This window comes from Vipera ursinii, assembly GCF_947247035.1.
Source record: "Vipera ursinii genome assembly, chromosome: Z".
Classification (NCBI taxonomy): Eukaryota; Metazoa; Chordata; class Lepidosauria; order Squamata; family Viperidae; genus Vipera; species Vipera ursinii.
In genome coordinates, this window is record NC_139517.1 from 30,227,129 (window position 1) to 30,247,911 (window position 20,783).

Below are 20,783 nucleotides of genomic sequence, written 5' to 3' on the forward strand. Positions count from 1 at the left end.
CGAGGTCATCTTGGCTCTTCTGGTGTAAGTGTGAACTGTCTTTCCTGTCACCAGAAGTCATTATTCATGCAAAGGCACACAAAAAGCTAAATCTAAAGCTCAGGGACGAAATCATTTCAACCTCGGTCAGATTCTACTTAGAAATTTCGCTACTTAATATGGCTAGGGATAATATATGAGTCAATAACTATACTTCTGTTCTCATTTGCTTTCTCACTTTGGAGAGAATTGGATGCGAGTGGTGGGGAAACCTTCTTCTCCAAGAAACTTTTGAATATGAAACCAGAAATTGTAAGAAAACTATGAAACAGAGTGATGTTATTTTACTGCCTAGAAAACCACCAGTAGCTGCAGCTTCTCCCTGGCCTCCTCCCTATTGTACATCCTTCTTCTATCAGTTCACTTGCCCTGATGGAGAGATCCTCCTGGCCCAGCGCCACCATCACTTTGATGGGTGGCAATGTGGGGCTGGACTCGTGGCTTTCGACAGTGGCCCTCATGGCATTCTGGAAGACAACAGGAGAAAAAAAAAAGAAAGGCATAAGAATGCTCTAGTGAACATCCCCACTCACAGCAAGGTCCTCTATATACTTATTCTTTAAAATAATGAATTAAAAACAGGAAGAGAATATAGAAATCATTTGGTCCAGGCTTGCAACACAGGCTGGAAATATGGCGAGCAGCTCAGAACACCTTCCAGCCTCTGCTTGAATACCTCCAGTAAAAGGATAATCTCTTCTACACTAGTCTCTGGCCTGATGCAGACACACTGAGACTGTTGCTCTAGTTACAGCTTAGAGCTGTGTGTGAAGCCATCCTCTGCTTCATCGTCAAATAAATCTTGCTGTCAGGAACTCTTGTCTTAATGCTTAATCCATATCTATCTCTTGCAACTTCCCATTATGCTCCATTGGTTTTCTGTTGTTGTTGTTACGACTGTTCAGCATTCTAGAGCCATTGGATAGATCCAATCCTCAGTAAGCTATTTTCGTGGTACCCTTCCACTTACTATTTCTTTCTTAGCCTTGGTGGAGCAGTGGGCTAATGCCTCCTTAAGTAACACCAGCTGCCTGCAATTAGTGCAGGTTCAAGTCCCACCAGGCTCAAGGTTGACTCAGCCTTCCATCCTTCCGAGGTAGGTAAAATGAGGACCCAGATTGTTGGGGGCAATTAAGCTGACTTTGTAATAATGCTGCTTGGGGGTGTGTGTGAAAGCCCTAATAAGCATGCATATACATAGAATGAAGGCTACTGCTAAGCTTGTAAGCCGCCCTGAGTCTTTGGAGAAGAGCGGGATATAAATGGAATTAAAATAAAAATAAAATAAATTTGTTTTTCTGCAAAATAGAAGAGCCCCTGACTTTGCTGGATACCAAGTCCTGCTTTCCTAGAGATCATCACTTCAAAGTAATTGGAGAAGGAATTACTTCAATTACTCCAATTAGAAGGAATTGGAGAGCTGATGTATGAAGCAAAATGTTAGATGGGTTAATTAGGCCTTTGGCTTCATTAACTAGTTAATTATCCCATCTCAACATTCTATGGGCAATGGATGGAAGCTTCCAAAAATTTATTATGTGGCTACTGGAAGGCAGGCTTACTAGCCTGAAGCATTTGTCAGAAGTTGCAAATGCCCAAATAGAAAATATGACTGAACAGAAAATCAAATACTTTTGAGTATCCACTACACAAGTGAGACCATATATGAGTTGGTATAGCTCTATGATCTTCCTGGAGTACCTGAATTCCTGAGTCACTCCCTATTGGGCAATATCAAGCTAAGACTGAAATTCCCCAAGGTGCTAGGATGATCCAATGTTCATCACACACACACACACACACACACACACACACACCCCGTAACATTTGACCTCAAGTTATAGACCTGATTTCTGGTTTGAATACAGCACCAAAACATTCTATGGAAACAGACTCCAACTCTGAGGATTACCTTGAACAGTTCAAAGAGCATGTGGTACAGGTGAGAAGGAACGTAGACCATGTGGATGGGTTGGTTGGGTTGATTAGCTAGAAGCAGAACAAAGGTAATTAAGATGCTGCTTTATTATTTTGTTTGTTCTTTTTTTGCCACATGCAAAACACCCATGCTGCTTGCTGCAATAATATAGAAAAAATAGGATTCTTCATAAATTTGAAGTTCATAATCACATCAGTATGACCAGTAGTCCTCAACTTATGACCACAATTTTGCCCAAAATTGATGTTGCTAAGTGCGGCAGCTAAGTGAATTTTGCCCCATTTTACGATCTTTCTTCACACAGTTGTTAAGTGAATCACTGCAGTTGTTAGGTTAGTTACACAGTTGTTAAACAAATCTGGCTTCACCATTGACTTTGCTTGTCAGAAGATTGCAAAAAAAAAGTGATTACATGACACTGCAACTGTCATAAATAAGAGTCAGTTGCCAAGCTTCTGAATTTTGAACATGTGATCATGTATATACTGCAACGGTCGTGTGAAAAATGGTCATAAGTCACTTTTTTCCAGTGTCATTGTAACTTTGAATGCTCACTAAATGAAGTGTTGTAAGCCGAGGACTACCTGCACACTATAGTATCTTCATGCTAAAGTAAAGCTACCTCCGCCATATAAGTAAGTGCAGAAAACCTCACAAGATGGACAGCTTCCTCAAACATCATTGGTACTTTGCCTCCCAGGCTTTTTGTTTAATTGTAAATTCTCAAACTTCTTTTGGGCAAGTAAATTATCAGGTTTACCTAACTTTCTGAAAAGTTTTACTTGATTTATTTTAATCATCTTTCCAAAGACACTTACACTCAGATACTCTCCCCAACACTGCAGTCTGGTTTCCTGATATTATATATATATATGTATATGTATATATGTATGTATATATATGTATATGTATACACACACACACACACATATGTATATGTATATGTATATATATATATATATATATATATATATATATATATATATATATATATATATATATATATATATATATATTTCAAATGTTAACTATTTAGATTACCTTGCTAGGCCCCAAACATGGGGCAAATCTTTATTTCCTGTTTTCAGCCTATCTTGAAGGCTATCAAACAGGCAGTAGTCACACCGGACAATTCATATATTTGTGTAAATTACTAACAAAGAATTAAAGGGAAACTGAGATGCATTTCTGACTCCTTAGTCGTCCTCAGCCAGCTATACCCTTCTGAGATTCGAACCTGGGCTGATTGCATACAAGGCAGTGTTATTTGCCTCTAAGCCACAAGGTCCCTCTCGCTCTGTTAGCTTTTTTCTGCAAGGGAAGATATGTTTCAAATGTTAACTATTTAGATTACCTTGCTAGGCCCCAAACATGGGGCAAATCTTTATTTCCTGTTTTCAGCCTATCTTGAAGGCTATCAAACAGGCAGTAGTCACACCGGACAATTCATATATTTGTGTAAATTACTAACAAAGAATTAAAGGGAAACTGAGATGCATTTCTGACTCCTTAGTCGTCCTCAGCCAGCTATACCCTTCTGAGATTCGAACCTGGGCTGATTGCATACAAGGCAGTGTTATTTGCCTCTAAGCCACAAGGTCCCTCTCGCTCTGTTAGCTTTTTTCTGCAAGGGAAGATATGTTTCAAATGTTAACTATTTAGATTACCTTGCTAGGCCCCAAACATGGGGCAAATCTTTATTTCCTGTTTTCAGCCTATCTTGAAGGCTATCAAACAGGCAGTAGTCACACCGGACAATTCATATATTTGTGTATTCCCTTTAATTCTTTGTTAGTAATTTACACAAATATATGAATTTGCCTTTTTGTTTAATTGTAAATTCTCAAACTTCTTTTGGGCAAGTAAATTATCAGGTTTACCTAACTTTCTGAAAAGTTTTACTTGATTTATTTTAATCATCTTTCCAAAGACACTTACACTCAGATACTCTCCCCAACACTGCAGTCTGGTTTCCTGATATTATATATATATATGTATATGTATATATGTATGTATATATATGTATATGTATACACACACACACACACACACACACACACACATATGTAAAAAGGCAAATAACACTGCCTTGTATGCAATCAGCCCAGGTTCGAATCTCAGAAGGGTATAGCTGGCTGAGGACGACTAAGGAGTCAGAAATGCATCTCAGTTTCCCTTTAATTCTTTGTTAGTAATTTACACAAATATATGAATTGTCCGGTGTGACTACTGCCTGTTTGATAGCCTTCAAGATAGGCTGAAAACAGGAAATAAAGATTTGCCCCATGTTTGGGGCCTAGCAAGGTAATCTAAATAGTTAACATTTGAAACATATCTTCCCTTGCAGAAAAAAGCTAACAGAGCGAGAGGGACCTTGTGGCTTAGAGGCAAATAACACTGCCTTGTATGCAATCAGCCCAGGTTCGAATCTCAGAAGGGTATAGCTGGCTGAGGACGACTAAGGAGTCAGAAATGCATCTCAGTTTCCCTTTAATTCTTTGTTAGTAATTTACACAAATATATGAATTGTCCGGTGTGACTACTGCCTGTTTGATAGCCTTCAAGATAGGCTGAAAACAGGAAATAAAGATTTGCCCCATGTTTGGGGCCTAGCAAGGTAATCTAAATAGTTAACATTTGAAACATATCTTCCCTTGCAGAAAAAAGCTAACAGAGCGAGAGGGACCTTGTGGCTTAGAGGCAAATAACACTGCCTTGTATGCAATCAGCCCAGGTTCGAATCTCAGAAGGGTATAGCTGGCTGAGGACGACTAAGGAGTCAGAAATGCATCTCAGTTTCCCTTTAATTCTTTGTTAGTAATTTACACATATATATATATGTATATATATATATATATATATATGTATATATACTGTATATCTGCACAAAGGTCAATGCAGCAGCCTGCTCTTGAAGTGAGCCAACCAGATACGTTCAGAAAGCGAACAAGCATATAAGTCATGAAGACAATGGTGAACCCTGATTCCATGCAGTTGCTCCAGGCACAGATACCTAAGGTCATACCGTTGGACATGAGGGTTTCATTTACCTATTTAACAATCACTGAAACTATTGTTAAATTTCACTTTCAGAAGCTGAACTAAGCTGTAGACTTAGAGAAGGATGGATTACATGACTGTCATATCATTTATCTATCGCCATAAAAAAGAAGAAAGAGGTAGCAACTAATTTGAAAGTGAGGTAGTAAGAATTAAGCACCAGGCAAGGATTAAAGTTTTATAAGCTTAGGAGGCAAAGAATAATGATGCACAGCTCTCAACTAGCTTCCTGTCATTCACTAATTAGTATGCACGAATTTCGGAAGAAATGCTGGAATGCTATTACCCATGTGAAATTTGTTGATTAAAACCAGAAATAATTGTGCTTTCTCAACCAGATGTCTCCAGACAGTAATTTCCAGCATTTGTAGGCACTCAAAGAACTAGCTTAAAGACGATGCCTGTTCGTTTTAAGTCAGGGAGCCATTCAGCCCAGCATCCTGTGTCAGGCAGTGACCAACAGCTGCAGCCAGGAAGATCACAAGCACAGACAGAAGACAGAAATCTCTCTACCACTGCTGCCTTCCAGTAACTGCTATTTAAGATATGTTGCCTTGGATAAGATTCCAACATATCTGGAAGGTAAAGATTACCTGCAATAATCCAATCTCACTTTATGTTCTCCTGTGTCTCCTCTTATTGCAGTTTTGGGGGTATCAATTGAATTGTCCAACTATTTTGCTGTTAAAAGGGCAGTCACTGTCATCTGTTTTAAAAGGTAAGGCAAAAAAAGAAAGAAGCCGAAAGGAAAAATGGGATTCTAGCAAAGCTTTAGTTGCCAAGCCACAACAATAACTCTAGCGTAGTTGCTTATCAAAGGATCATCAGCTACTTACTATGCCACTTGTGAGGTGTTGTTCCACTGGCTATATAGAAGGGGGAAAAATGGAGAAGGCTAGCAGTCCCTCTAAAATCCCCTGTGCGTATAAGAGGCCGCTGAACAGCCTCTTTGGACCCTCCCTCCCACTTGGCTTATTTGCTCCTCTTCTTAACTTTCCCACTTTTATCACAGCTTTGCAAACTCACCATTCACCTCCTGAATCTCCAGGTCAGGAGATGCCAAATAGTACTTGTCACATAACAGTTTGGCCATGTCATAAGCATCTGCAGCAAGAAAGAAACACAAAACATCCATTGTTACAGAAACACAGCTGCTCTTCTTGGTTGAGTTCCATAACCTGTCAGCTTTATCATAAATTGGCAAAGATGAGTAGATTATATTACTTGATGAGCAGATTATATTACTTTCATGCAAATTACTGTAATTTGGACTAAATTAGGCAGGGAAGGAATATACTGCCTCCCCCACATTTGCTCCTCCTTTTTAATCCACATTTCTTTCTGAATTCTATTTAAGAACCACCTAATTCAACCAGGAGGGACTATGAAAGAACAGCCTAGGTGGGTCAGATGACTAGTAGAAGATCTCCTCCCTTTTGTGCTAACCCCATGCAGTAACAGGAAATCCAGCTTCATCACCTGTCCTTCCAGAAATGCAGGAACATATTATATTCTTTCTATATTGGAATGATATAGGTAAAGGTAAAGGTACCCCTGCACATGCGTGCTAGCCGACTCTAGGGGCCGGTGCTCATCTCCGTTTCAAAGCCGAAGAGCCAGCGTTTGTCGGAGGACGTCTCCGTGGTCATGTGGCTGGCATGACTAGACGCCAAAGGCACACGGAATGCTGTTACCTTCCCACCGGAGTGGTCCCTATTTTTCTACTTGCATTTTTACGTGCTTTCGAACTGCTAGGTTGGCAGAAGCTGGGACGAGTAACAGGCGCTCACTCTGTTACGCGGCACTCGGGCTTCGACCCGCCAAACTGCCGACCTTCAGATCGACAAGCTCAGCGTCCTAACCCAATGAGCCACCACGTCCCTATATTGGCATGATATAGATGCTTGCAATTATTTTTGAGCAGGTATTTGCAATTCCAAAAACAGCAATGGGAAAGATAAAGAAGTGAAAACATCCTAAGCTGGTATTTAAATTATACTTTAAAAACTACAGTTCAGCAGTAACTATTAAAAAGTTCTGGTGGCTGCATAAAAGACTTTGTAAAAGCCATGTATGTTTGGGTGTAGAGTACAGGGAACTTTAAGTTCCTCCAAGTTTCCATTGTAAGATAAGCCCTAAGAACTTGCATCACAAATCTGTTTCAACTTCTGTTTCCAATACTGATACTACAATTGAACAGTTTAGGTGTAGTAAATCTCTGTACTTGGGAGGGCCCATTTTCTTAGATATTGCCTGGGTTACCTATTAGATCAAGCTATAGCTTGTTTAATCATGATTTATTAAACAAACTACAATTAAGTGCTTAGCACAACCTACTAACTTAAAACCAATATTATGACCTACAAAACATATGAACCAGCCACTGTTTCTTCTGTGAATTTAGTCAATTGCCTTTTCAAGCCTTTTAAACCATACATCTTATGTTAATTCAAGGTAGGCAACTCCTGGCCAGAGAGCTGCATATAATCAAGAGATACCTTTTTTTTGTGGCTCCCTATTTTTGGAGACGAGTTAAGGAGCAAAATTTATTTCTTAAGGATTCCAGAGGGAGAAACTGATGCTATTGCAGGAATCAAGGAAGAACGCTCACCTCTAACCACATCTGATACGCTGCAGTGGGGATCAATGCTGCCAATGTGCTTGGGATGGGCTGGATTGGTGCTGCCATCAAAAATCAAGGCTGTGAAAAAGAGAAGATGCAAATGAAGGGAGGTGGGCCATCATATGTCAAAAGTAGGCCAAGTGGAGCATCAGATGGTGCTGCCTACCAAGATAAAAGAGCCTTGGTGGAGCAGTGGGCTAATGCCTCCTTAAGTAACACCAGCTGCCTGCAATTAGTGCAGGTTCGAGTCCCACCAGGCTCAAGGTTGACTCAGCCTTCCATCCTTCCAAGGTAGGAAAAATGAGGACCCAGATTGTTGGGGGCAATTAAGCTGACTTTGTAATAATGCCGCTTGGGGTGTGTGTGAAAGCCCTAATAAGCAGGCATATACATAGAATGAAGGCTACTGCTAAGCTTGTAAGCCGCCCTGAGTCTTCGGAGAAGGGCGGGATATAAATGGAATTAAAATAAATAAATAAATAAATAAATAAATAAATAAATAAATAAATAAATAAATAAAAAAGATACAACTCTAATTAAGAATTCATCCCTTAACACTAAAACCAAGAGAAAGGGAGAAGAAAAAAGGAAGAGAAACAAATCTGAGGGGGTTAGGTAACTCACTGTGTTGGTTGAGTAGCATGCGGATAGAAATACGGCTAAGATAGAAACGATCAAGGAAGTACTGGATGTTTTGGTTGGAAACCGGGTCATCCCCATAAGCCTCTCTATATTCAATTACACCCTGTGCCATGGTAGGGACCACATCATTGTGACGGTTGCGAATTGTGACCAGAGCATCGGTGAACCTAGAGTGAGACAGCAGCATTCCAGAAACTTAATTTTCCATCTATTTAGGTCCAAAAAGGTACACTTTGACTTCAGAATTCATGCAGAAATAATCCAAGGACGATTCAAACTTAAACAATTTACCCCAAACAGTCTTATCTAGCCTGAGATTTTTCAGGTGTCTTGCACTTTCACTCCCCAAATTCCTAACCAAGGAGGGTCATTTGGCCTGCAATTTGTGATTTTCATTAATAAGACACTTGAAACATGCCAGACTGGAAATGTTTGTATCAGCTCAACATTAAAACTAAGAGTTCTAATCATGCATTTGTATACATCTTAAGAGGTTTCTAAATTCAAACTCACTGTCCCAATATCCTTTGGTCCTCTGGATCCTTGTCAAGGAACACCATAATGTCAAGCAAGCTCTGCACATACCTGGTGGAAGGAAGAAACAGGGAGAGGGAGGGAGGGAGAGGGGGAGGGGGAGAGGGAGGGAGAGAGGGAGAGAGAGAGAGAGAGAGAGAGAGAGGGAGGGAGGGAGGGAGGGAGGGAGGGAGGGAGGGAGAGGGGAGTCATATTGATTATATAAGAACAACAGGTTTTTATTCTGATACTGTTAGGACGTAATTGATAACAGATAAGCAGTGCATCATTTAAAACAAAACTATTACATTGACTCACTTGTCCAAAGATGGTTTAGTAAAATAAGTGAGCACAAGTCTGTAGTCCTACAATCTTTGAATTTTTGCTACCGAAAGTTCTTTGATATACTTTTGCTTGACTTGCAACTATTTGTTTAGTGACTGTTTGAAATTACAATGGCATTGAAAAAAGTGGCTTACAACCAGTGTTCATACTTATAAACATTGCAGAATTATGTGATCAAAATTCAGGTGTTTGGCAACTGGCATGTATTTTTGATGGTCGCAGCATCCTGAGGTCATGTGATTGCCATTTGCGACCCTCCTAACTGGCTTCCAACAAGCAAAGTCATTGGAAGAAGCTGGATTCGCTGAGCAACTGCATGATTCATTTAAAAACTGCAGTAATTCACTTTGCAACTAAGGTAAAAAAGATCACACAATTGGGTGTGATTCACTTAACAACCACCTTGCTTAGCAATGAAAATATTGGTCCCAACTGTGGTCATAAGTGAAGGACTATCTACAGATGTGATGCTGGTTGATTAATCTGCATGTGCTTAAAACATGCCTTCCATATGTGTTGGGTGTAATTTTGCTCATGTCAATCAGGATGGTGCAAGTTATCAGATAAGACGTAGCAATATAAAATAGCAGTTGCAGAAAAAGGCTTGTTTTCTTTGTACTTTGATGAAGCATGTATATTATATGTGTTTCAATGAGAACCATCTTAAGCATAGTGTTTTCTTATGCATAAAAGATTAGAAAGAACAGGACATCCGGTTTGCATTGTGGCAAGAAGGGACACAGGAAGGCAGGGCTCTGCCTTCTGTGCCCGATTTTGACCTGCTAGGGGTCCTAAAAAGGGCCTAAAATCACCCCAAAGAGGCGATGAAGAGGAGGGGTGCCTTGTTGATCATAGAGAGATGGCGGTCTTTCTGTTTGATGCAAGGAAAGCCCTCCAAATTGGCATGAGAAAGACCGGCTTCATTCTTGTGACTGGCCATTAGCTGCTGACAACCAAAGAATTAAAAAGCACTACTTAGTACTCATAAACAGCATATTTGGAACTGGGTGAGAATATTGATCCTTTCTTTACTATTTTACAACTGAATTTCCAGGGAAAGGCTCCCAAGAAACTAAAAACTTTCGAGCATAAACGGAAGTGGTGTTTTAATTTTATGTGGGACAGAAACATACAATATTGAAGTGGAAGTAACATAAAGCTACAACTTTGATAAATTTGAGAGCTAAGATAACTGTTAAGACTTTCTCTTTGAAAAAAACAAAACAAAACAAAACATTGAGGCAAATTATAAGAAATCAATCCTTTGTTTTAAGAATGGAAAATGAACTTTGAGTGACATCTAGTGATGGATTTGTGCATAGCACTACAATTTGCTTCCTAGCTGCTTGCTGATTCCTACCTTGGAAGAACAGCTGGCAATAAAGGGAAAAATTTTGGCATACCTATCACCCTGACCTTCTTAGATTATAAATACCTACTGAGCTTGGACTTTTAACTTCAAGAGCTAGTGGGAGAGAAAAAAAATGACCTTGCAGTCCAAGGGACTCAAAATACCCTACCTAAATTGTGTTCCTCATGCCAAGCAATTTTTACAAAAATTAAAAGAAAATTCCTGGGCAATCTAATTGCCCTAGCTTGGAAAGCGGCTTGGCAAAGAAAGAAAGAAAGAGTCAGATTTGAAAAACAGAAGATTTCACCTTTTAGAGGGGGCATTATATGTTTAAATACTAGTTTCAATAAGATTAAAAGAACGGATGACCCTTAGATATAATTAAACTTTTATAATGAAATTTAGAATTTAGAATTAAGATAACATTTTTTTCTTTTTCTTTGATATGGGAAACATGAAGATAAGTGGAGGATTGATTTGAATAAAACTTTTAGCTATATAAATGTAATTAATATTGAAAAAATCATAACTGATAAAGATGTTTCAAATACTGATGGGAAATCAAACCTTAAGAGCATGGAAAAAACAGGATATAGATTAATGAACTGACATTATTGATTTACAAATTGATATTATTATTTGTATGAAATTTGTAAAACATGATGAAGATGCTTATATCTAACTTGGTATACATTAACAGTACCAAAATGTGTAATGGTGTAATGATGGGAAAATGGAAAAAATATGGAGAGAAAGGAGGATCAGGGAAAATATACTGGATTGGGTAGTACTGAACAGATTTATATTGAAGAAGTTAATGTTAAATACTTGAACCCAGACAACATGTTGTTTACTAAGCACTAAAGACTGTAATTTAAAAAAAATAATTAAAAAAAGAGATTAGAAAGAGCATGTCTTTGAAGATTTAGCACGGTGCAAGTTCTTGTTTTAAAAGTAGATACCTGAGAAGAAAGTAAATCATCAATTAGATTTTAATATATATATATATCAGCACACTGGATGCCATACAAAAAATTCTTGGATGGCATTTAGAAAATTTCCATCTGTCACTTGCAAAAAGGCCTTATTGCTGGATGTGCACAGATACTACAACTATACATTACAATATCCTAAGTGCTTGGGGGAAAAAGTGAGTATGAAGCCCAACACCAGCTGAAGAATTGGCATTGTTGTGAAGAGATAATAAAATCAAGCTTATCTGACAATTAAGTCTTACAAAATGAAACCATTTTTTATCTATGACAGGTTGGAATGTCTCAGGGGAAAAAATGAGGTTAGCATTACTCCTCTAGCTTCTTGCATATTAACAGTGACTCCATTTCTCCAAGTATCTCTAAATAAATAAATATGCATATATAATATTAAACATTATCTGCTCTAGCTTTGGTGGATCCTTAGAACTCGACAATTGACTTGTATTTATGGAGCACATATAATGACAACAATCACAATTATGCAAGCACTACAAGTCTACAGGCAAACCAAACATTATTAAGTGGGAAGTATCAAAATAACAGCATGAAATGCAGAAATAATCATTGACATAAAAAGTATTTTGAAGAAGGTTTGGTGGATAGATCCAAATCATGGTCACATATTGTCTCCATATAAAGCTCAGTTGCTACAGAACATGAGTAGGAGAAAAGCAGCATTATCCTGCATCCTATTTTACAATTTTCAGAGGCATCTGTCTCATTCTTATAACAATGAAATGCTAGATTAGATTAGCATGATGTTCTCAAATAAGGTTCTTATCAGCAGGTTTGGGGATACTCAAGTTTGTAAAAATCCAAAATAGTTAGGAGCAAAAAACTCAGCAACTGTTTTGTTACCTCTATGGGTGCTGTCTGCATGCTGACTATTTATTAGAAATACCCACACATACATAGAAAGAAAACTAGGAGAGGGAGAAAATAAAGTGGAGTATCCTGGAAGTTATCAGCTGATGGAACCTTGAAGAATAATATAGAACAGAGCTGCATTTTGTTGCAAATCCTTTTTAATCATGAGATGACATCGCCGATGTAAGCTATGCACTGTCTATTCCAATTCGTTCCTCACAGTTGAAACTCTGCAGATAGAAGATCAATATATCAGGGATAAGCTAGATTTAATGGCAGTATAATATTATTTTCCTCTTGCAATGGATTAGTCACAAGCCCTATTTCTTCTACTGTGCAGATTCAATTTATTCACAATGTGTTCCTGGTTGAAGAGATTATTTCCTTTTTTGAAATCATCAGGATAAGCCAAGATAAAGGTTTTTTTGTTATTTTTATATTTCAAGCATAGGCAAGTATCAGCCTTGCCTTCCTTAAATCCTTTTGAAAGCAACATTTTGTTTTTCATTCTGCATCCTGGAAGCCTGTTTTTGTCTTCAGTTTGCTTACACTACTCTCCTTTCCAATTTGAATGAACTTCGGACTTTTCCCTGTAAATTTCTACTCCCGAGTTCCATATAGGAAACAGTCTTTATATTCATGTATACGCTGGATCATGGAGAAAGCTAGAGAGTTCCAGAAAAACATCTACTTCTGCTTCATTGACTATGCTAAAGCCTTTGATTGTGTGGATCATAACAAACTCTGGCAAGTCCTTAAAGAGATGGGCATACCAGACCATCTTATTTGTCTCTTGAGAAATCTATATGCGGGCCAAGAAGCAACAGTGAGAACGGGACACGGAACCACTGATTGGTTCAAAATTGGGAAAGGAGTCTGGCAAGGCTGTATACTGTCGCCTTGCCTATTTAACTTATATGCAGAGCACATCATGAGAAAGGCAGGGCTAGATGAATCAAAAGTTGGAATTAAGATTGCCGGAAGAAACATCAACAACCTAAGATACGCAGATGATACCACTCTAATGGCAGAAAGTGAAGAAGAACTAAAGAACTAAAGAGCCTCTTGTTGCGGGTGAAGAAGGAGAGTGCAAAACTTGGGTTGAAACTAAACATTAAGAAAACCAAGATCATGGCAACTGGCCCTCTCAATTCCTGGCAAATAGATGGGGAAGAAATGGAGGTAGTGACAGATTTTATTTTCCTGGGCTCCAAGATCACTGCAGATGGGGACTGTAGCCAAGAAATTAAAAGATGCTTGCTCCTTGGGAGGAAAGCCATGACAAATCTAGACAGCACACTAAAAAGCAGAGACATCACCCTGTCAACAAAAGTGTCTATAGTCAAGGCTATGGTCTTCCCAGTTGCAATATATGGCAGTGAAAGCTGGACAATAAGAAAGGCTGAGTGCCAAAGAATTGAAGCCTTTGAACTATAGTGCTGGAGAAGACTCCTGCGAGTTCCTTGGACTGCAAGGCGATCAAACCGGCCAGATCCTGAAGCTAAAACTCAAATACTTTGGCCACCTAATGAGAAGGAAGGACTCACTGGAGAAGAGCCTAATGCTGGGAAAGATTGAGGGCAATAGAAGAAGGGGAAGACAGAGAATGAGGTGGCTGGATGGAGTCATTGAAGCAGTAGGCGTGAGCTTAGATGGACTCCAGAAGATGGTAGAGGACAGGAAGGCCTGGAGGAACATTGTCCATAGGGTCGCGATGGGTCGGACACGACTTTGCAACTAACAACAACAACAATTAGTTGCCCTGTCTGTAGCTGTTTCTATGCTTGAGAGAATTGTGACAGAAATATGTTGCGCAAGTAGGCTGAAGGTTTCCTTAAAGTCTTCTCAGTATTTCTGGAAATCCCTTGGTCTGTATTTGTAGTATTGGACTTTACTATGTGTCCTGTTTGATTCTGAAGATCTACTTGTGCTTCTTGTAGTACATAATTCCATGGTTGCTCAGTTCAGATTTATTGCTTTAGTCTCACATCAAAATAAGCCATTTTAACTGCTGTACTTTAAACCTAGTGGGTAGATCTCTGTTATATATCCAACCATGATACCTTGTTCATTTCTACAGCTCAGTTAGCTACTGAAGATGTTACCTAGTTGGGTAATGAAACATCTGCAAGAAAACAAACAAGCTTAAAGAACACTAAGGACCCCACAATTCAATTCCAAGCTACAACTATTCTATTGGTACAGATGTTTTTTTTCTTTTTCTTTTATCTTTGGAAAGATAAGCATACACATAGATCAGGTGTGTCAAACTGCTGGCCATAGGCCGGGTGCATCACATGGAGCCTGTACCCACCCCAGTTCCGGCAATGCGAAAAAAGTTGCAATATGTTGCAACATGTCACATGATGTGGCGAGTTTGACACCCGTGACTTAGATCCAAAAATCCTAAGGTGATTTAATTTTTTTTTGCTATAGTTTATAATATTGTTTTCCTCCTGCAATGGATTAGCCCGTTATGCAAGCCTTATTTCTCTTACTGCACAGAATCAATTTATGCGCAATCTGTTCCTGGTTGAAGAGATTTCTTCCTTTTTAAAATCATTAGAATGAGCCATGATAAAGGTTCATTTGTTTGTTTTTAATTTCAAAGGATCAGCTTTGTTTTCCTTAAATACTTTTGCCTTCCTAATTTCTAAGGAATGCCTCTTATGACTTTAACTATAGCTCATTTGGAAGGTAGTTAATTGCTGAAATCTTCTCATCAGGCCTGTTGGCTAACATAGCTCTGCATATGTGCAATGGGGATTTACTTCCTTCCTTCCTTCCTTCCTTCCTTCCTTCCTTCCTTCCTTCCTTCCTTCCTTCCTTGTTACAGTATAAAGGGAACAGATGTCTCATAAATAATCTATTTTTTTCTTTAAATCATAAGACATCTGTACATATAAAAATTCTATTCCATTATCAGAATGTAAACCCTGTGGCTTTCTTCCAAATTTATTTTTTTTAGTTAAACCATACACTGTATGACTTTCTGAATATTTCATCCTAATGCTTTATCAGAAATAAACAGGAAAAACATGATGCTTTATTTAAGAAAAAACTATAAATAGTCCATTTCCTCTATTTGACTGAACAGGATGGGAATAAAGGTCATGTGGATCTTCTCACCCAGTCTTATTGTGTTGCATTTTGATGCATTCAGCAGAGTTTGCACTCTGATTCTTGAACAGTTCTATACATGCATAGAACAGTCCTGATTGGCATATTTGCATTTTGGAAATTTTGAATTTTACAGAGACTACCTGTAAAGAAGTTTCAGCTACATTTGTGTTTCCTTTTTATATCTTATGCCTTTATCCCTTTGGCTTACTACTTGTTAATTCTTTTTATGCATTCTTCAGACTGTTGTTTACACAAGAAGGGGAATAGTGTGACTGATTCATAAATATGTAATTAAATTCAAATAATGTAGCTAGTCCCTCAATGTCTATATTTAATTACTTTTCTTGTGCCACATTAAAATATGTATTGTGATTCATCCTTTGAAGGGAGATATTTTTTAAAGCATTTTATGATTTTGATGCAAGGATTACCTTATACAGGACTGGAAAACACCTGGGTGTTCAAGACTACAAGGCCAATAATTATGACCCACCACACCTCTGGAGGATGGCTGCTATGAGGAAGTCTTGCCGTGGAACTGCAGGCTGCAAAGGATTAGCAATCAGAGCTTTCCCACAGGAAAACAAAAACCAGCTCAGGGTTGGGATCAAGGGCAAATAAGAATTAACTTGGCTCTCAGTTCCTTATGTGCCTTTTGATACTTCTCCCTGGCACCTGCTTGTTTCCCTGACAACCGCAGTGGGATGTGGACAGAAAAGAACAGAGAAATTCAGAGAGAAACAAACAAGTTCTCACATGTTACTTTCCCAAAGTAGGCCAAGGGTCATGCTTTTTTGCCTCTTCCATACTAATGTAAAACTCCAGCAAGAGAGATTCATTCAAAACAACAGTTTCTTTTAGCAAAACCATGGAAAAATAAACAGCAAGAGAGAAGATAAGTAGGGAAAGAGAAAGAAAAGGCATTTAAGGCCTCCAGGCTTCCCACTGTTTAGTTATAATCTTCTTTCTCTAGAGGTGCATCTATTGTTCTACGTGCAGAGGTGGTGTCTTCTTTTAAGCATGGACCATCAGCCATTGTTAACTTCATATTGTTTGGATGAGGCTGAAAGTGGTGGAAGATGCTGGACAACCACAACTACAGCAATGGACACAAACATGGTGCCCATAAGGAACTGAAATTTCCAGCTATTCTTATTATTGTTTCCCAATACGGCCAGGGGATTTATGTGGGATCTATGAAACCATGGCTCACTGATATATGAGATCCTTATGATCTCTGGTAATCTCAGCGAAAAAATTTCCTTTAACAATTCTGCTTAAGAAAAATAGTAACTCTTATGCAGCTGAACAAGTGAACCCTGCAGCCTTAAGTTTATGCACAATATAGAAACAGATGATTTGGGGAGAGAGGAATGGAGAGCCTTGAAGTTTTTCAAACATGTTGTGATCATTTTCACAAATGGGTTGTCCCAGAGAGGTTTGCTACTTCACAAAATGGCCCTCATGGCCACTGTAACCAGTCTCAAAATGGTGAGGTTGCTCGCTGCTAGACTTTCCTTACAACCCCAAATTATTTCTTTGGGGGGAGGGAACTGATAGATGAACCTTTGGACAAAGCTCTGGACTGCGACTATATATAGTTTTCAGATAGCCATAAGACTCAGAAGAATTCCAGTAAAATTAGGTAATGCTAATAGTTGGTGTTTTCCTCTGAGTAATGCCAGTTTTTAATGTAATCTTTTTTCCAAAATTAAAGTTACCTAAAAATAAAAAGAGGAGAACAGGTAACTTGTGTCCCAGTGAGTAAAATCTGTCCACTGGGATCATTTTACCTGTCCCTGCTTTACAGAGCGACAGGATTTTTTGGATGTGAGGTGCAAAGAGGCCACTTGCAATTCCTTGTAAGTTGAAGGAAAAAGGTGGGGAAACTATTGTGTGAAGCTGAAGGAGGGAAGTCACTTCTTTATATATTTCTTTCCTTTTTCTATAGTTTTAGTTTTCTTTCTTTTCCACAGTATTTCTAATTCTTTTTTCTGCATCTTCTATTCTTTGTTTTTATTCTATTTTGTTAGTTTATATTGGTTTTCACTATTGTAATTATAATATATAATAAAACTACTCAGTGTGTGGTCCTCAATGGAACTGCATCTACATGGAGGAAAGTGTGTAGTGGGGTGCCCCAGGGCTCTGTTCTGGGTCCAGTGCTCTTCAACATCTTCATCAATGATTTGGATGAGGGGATAGATGGAGAACTCATCAAATTTTCAGATGACACCAAGCGGGCAGGAATAGCCAATACTCCAGAAGATAGGCTTAAGATACAGGAGGATCTGGACAGACTCGAACACTGGGCACTATCTAAAAAAATGAAATTCAATGGTGAAAAAGTAAGGTTCTACATTTAGGCAAGAAAAACCAAATTCACAGGTATAGTATAAGTAGTACCTTGGTCAGTAATAGTAACTGTGAGAGGGATCTCAGAGTCCTAGTGGACAATCACTTAAATATGAGCCAGCAGTGTGCTGCAGATGCCAAAAAAGCCAACACAGTGCTAGGCTGCATTAACAGAGGGATAGAATCAAGATCACGTGAAGTACTAATACCACTTTACAATGCCTTGGTAATGCCACACCTGGAATACTGCATCCAGTTTTGGTCACCACGATGTAAAAAAAGATGTTGAGACTCTTTTAGAAAGAGTACAGAGAAGAGCAACAAAGATGATTAGGGGACTGAAGGCTAAAACATAAGGAACGGCTGCTGGAATTGGGTATGTGTAGTTTAATGAAGAGAAGGATGAGGGGGTGACATGATAGCAGTGTGCCAATATCTTGGGTTGCCACAAAGAAGAGGGAGTCAAGCTGTTCTCCAAAGCACCTGAAGGCAGGACGAGAAGCAACAGATGGAAACTAATCAAGGAGAGAAGCAACCTAGAACTAAGGAGAAACTTCCTGGCAGTTAGAACAACTAACCAGTGGAACAACCTGCTTCCAGAAGTGGTGAATGCTCCAGCACTGGAAGTTTTTAAGAAGAGACTGGCCAGCCATTTGTCTGAAATGGTATAGGGTTTCCTGCCTGAGCAGTGGGTTGAACTAGATGACTTCCAAGGTCCCTTCCTCCTCCTCCTCCTCATTATTATTATTATTATTATTATCATCATTATTATTATTATTATTATTATTATTATTATTATTATTATTATTATTATTATTATTATTATTATTATTGAAAAGAATGAGAAAAAAGGGCAGGAACTCACCAACTCTGCACCAGCTGAACAGAGGGAGTACTCAGTACACGGTCAGGGAGAAGGTTGATCTCTTTCATAATATTGGCCAGTCGGACAGGAAGCTCTTGGCGAAGGAATATGAAGGAGGTCTTCTCACAGGCATTGCTGGATCCTAAGTGAAAGAGAAACAAAAAGACACACCAAGCCATTAATAAATCTGCATTATTCAGGTAATGTGTTCCTTTTACGAGATTCCAAAATTATTATGCATTACTATAATTTCCCATGTGAAGAGTGTAATTGGACGATAATGATATGAGGATTTTCCTTTTATTTTATCTTCATAGTAACAGTGTGAGTAGCTTGGGCCTATTAATTTATCCAAAGTCCTACAGTGAGATTTTGCAACACAGAGTGGACCAAATCTTCTTTCTACTCAACACATCAATCATTACAGCACATTAATTCTTACACTGGCTTTCAGGAATGGAAGTTTTATATCTAAAGCACTTCCCTTTTATGGCTGCTACAAAGTCCATATATTTTCCATGCTTCACCAACACTTAGTTGCTGAGATTTTTAGTATCTGACTCATGTCATCTCCAAGGATGGAATTTCCATGAGACATTTTCTCAATGTTATTCCTTTCCCCATAGTTTCACAGTTAATACTAATGGGGAAAGGTCACATTTAGGCTATATAATTTTAGAGTTATAATTCAAGATTTCCAAGTGTGTAAGAGAAGAAGTATGAGAGGCTGCCACAAGGAGGAGGTGAATTTATTTTCCAAAGCACCAAAAGGCAAGACAAGAAACAATGGATGGAAACTAGTCAAGGAGAGAAGCAACCTAGAACTAAGGAGAAACTTCCTGACAGTTAGAACAATTAACCAGTGGAACAATCTGCCTTCAGAAGTTGTGAGTGCTTCATCACTGGAGGTTAAGAAGAGACTGGACAGTCACTTGTCTGAAATGGTATAGGGTCTCCTGCTTGACTGGGAGGTTGGACTAGAAGACCTCAAAGCTCCATTTCAGCTCTATTCTGATTCTGAGAGCATACTTTTTCACTTTTTTAGTATGGAGACAATGTAAGAGAAGTACATATTATCTTCATTTTAAAATTACTATTCCATTTAGATTAATGATCACGGTAACCTCTCAATGCAATATTTTAACTATGGAAGAGCTTTTAGACAATTTTAAACAATATGTAGACAGTTTTCCTTTCTACCATTTATTTATTCAAATGTGTGAAATCAAATCACAGTCTATTCAGGTCTGAGATTTTTATGTTTTTAAGTCTTCTAATCCAAATACCAGAAAAAACAACATGGATGGTTAATCTCCCATTTCAGTGCAAGCAAGCTTTTTGTAACGGTATAGAATATCTTCCTGCCAGCTGGCATCTTTCCAAAAGGTTGTTTTATTTATCTCCAATTGCCTTAAGATGATGGAGCTCATAGTCCAGCACTTCTGGAGGAGACTGTCCAAGAAGAAAACTACTCTGAGCAGGGAGAAGGAGGCACGCAGACTCAAGAACTAATCACTTGCAAACCTGATCACTCTTTTACCCCCTATAAGGACTCAAACATGAAATATAAGATTAAACAAACCCAACCAGTTTATTTTACAAAGGTCTTAAGCTTTTAAAAAATCAGAAGCACTGACGGAAAAAATAATCCACTTTAATCCCACAGAAAGTAAAAAAACCAAGATTATTTTCAAGAAGGCCTGAATTGCAGGGAATGCTGTACCTTCTTTATACAAACCAGCCTTTGCCAACCTACTATTCTCTTTAATTATTGCATCAGAGCTCCTACCATCACCAGGCAGCAAGGCCATATTGGCTGAGGAAAAGTTGGGGTGTAGATCCAACATTTCTAAAAGTTTGGGCAAGGCTGGATTATACAAACAAGGCACAGTATTGCATAATTATTTTTTTAACTAGCAGGTAAGCAACTCATCTTGTTTTCTTGGATATTCAAAATTTTATTAATACAAAATATAAAAATATAAAGAAAAATAATAGGAAAATAAGGGAGAAGGGGAAAGTGTAGGGCAAAGGGAAAAAAGAAAGAAAAAGCATTGACTTCTGAC

At 38.5% G+C, this 20,783-nt stretch overlaps 1 protein-coding gene across 4 annotated transcripts in view; it reads right to left on the minus strand.

The window, feature by feature from the left end:
- The window catches only part of PDK2 (pyruvate dehydrogenase kinase 2), a 30,139-nt gene that overhangs the window by 5,555 nt on the left and 3,801 nt on the right, over nucleotides 1–20,783 (minus strand). For 3 of the 4 annotated variants that reach the window (XM_083376652.1, XM_083376653.1, XM_083376655.1), the window contains 8 exons: nucleotides 18,718–18,859; nucleotides 8,817–8,888; nucleotides 8,286–8,470; nucleotides 7,650–7,739; nucleotides 6,065–6,142; nucleotides 5,875–5,904; nucleotides 1,952–2,028; nucleotides 408–506 (listed from right to left, as the gene is read on the minus strand). In XM_083376652.1, coding sequence (XP_083232778.1) covers nucleotides 408–506; nucleotides 1,952–2,028; nucleotides 5,875–5,904; nucleotides 6,065–6,142; nucleotides 7,650–7,739; nucleotides 8,286–8,470; nucleotides 8,817–8,888; nucleotides 18,718–18,859 — 773 coding nt within the window. Of the gene's footprint in view, nucleotides 1–342; nucleotides 507–1,951; nucleotides 2,029–5,874; nucleotides 5,905–6,064; nucleotides 6,143–7,649; nucleotides 7,740–8,285; nucleotides 8,471–8,816; nucleotides 8,889–18,717; nucleotides 18,860–20,783 lie in introns of all 4 variants that reach the window. The other variant, XM_083376654.1, reaches the window with a different exon arrangement.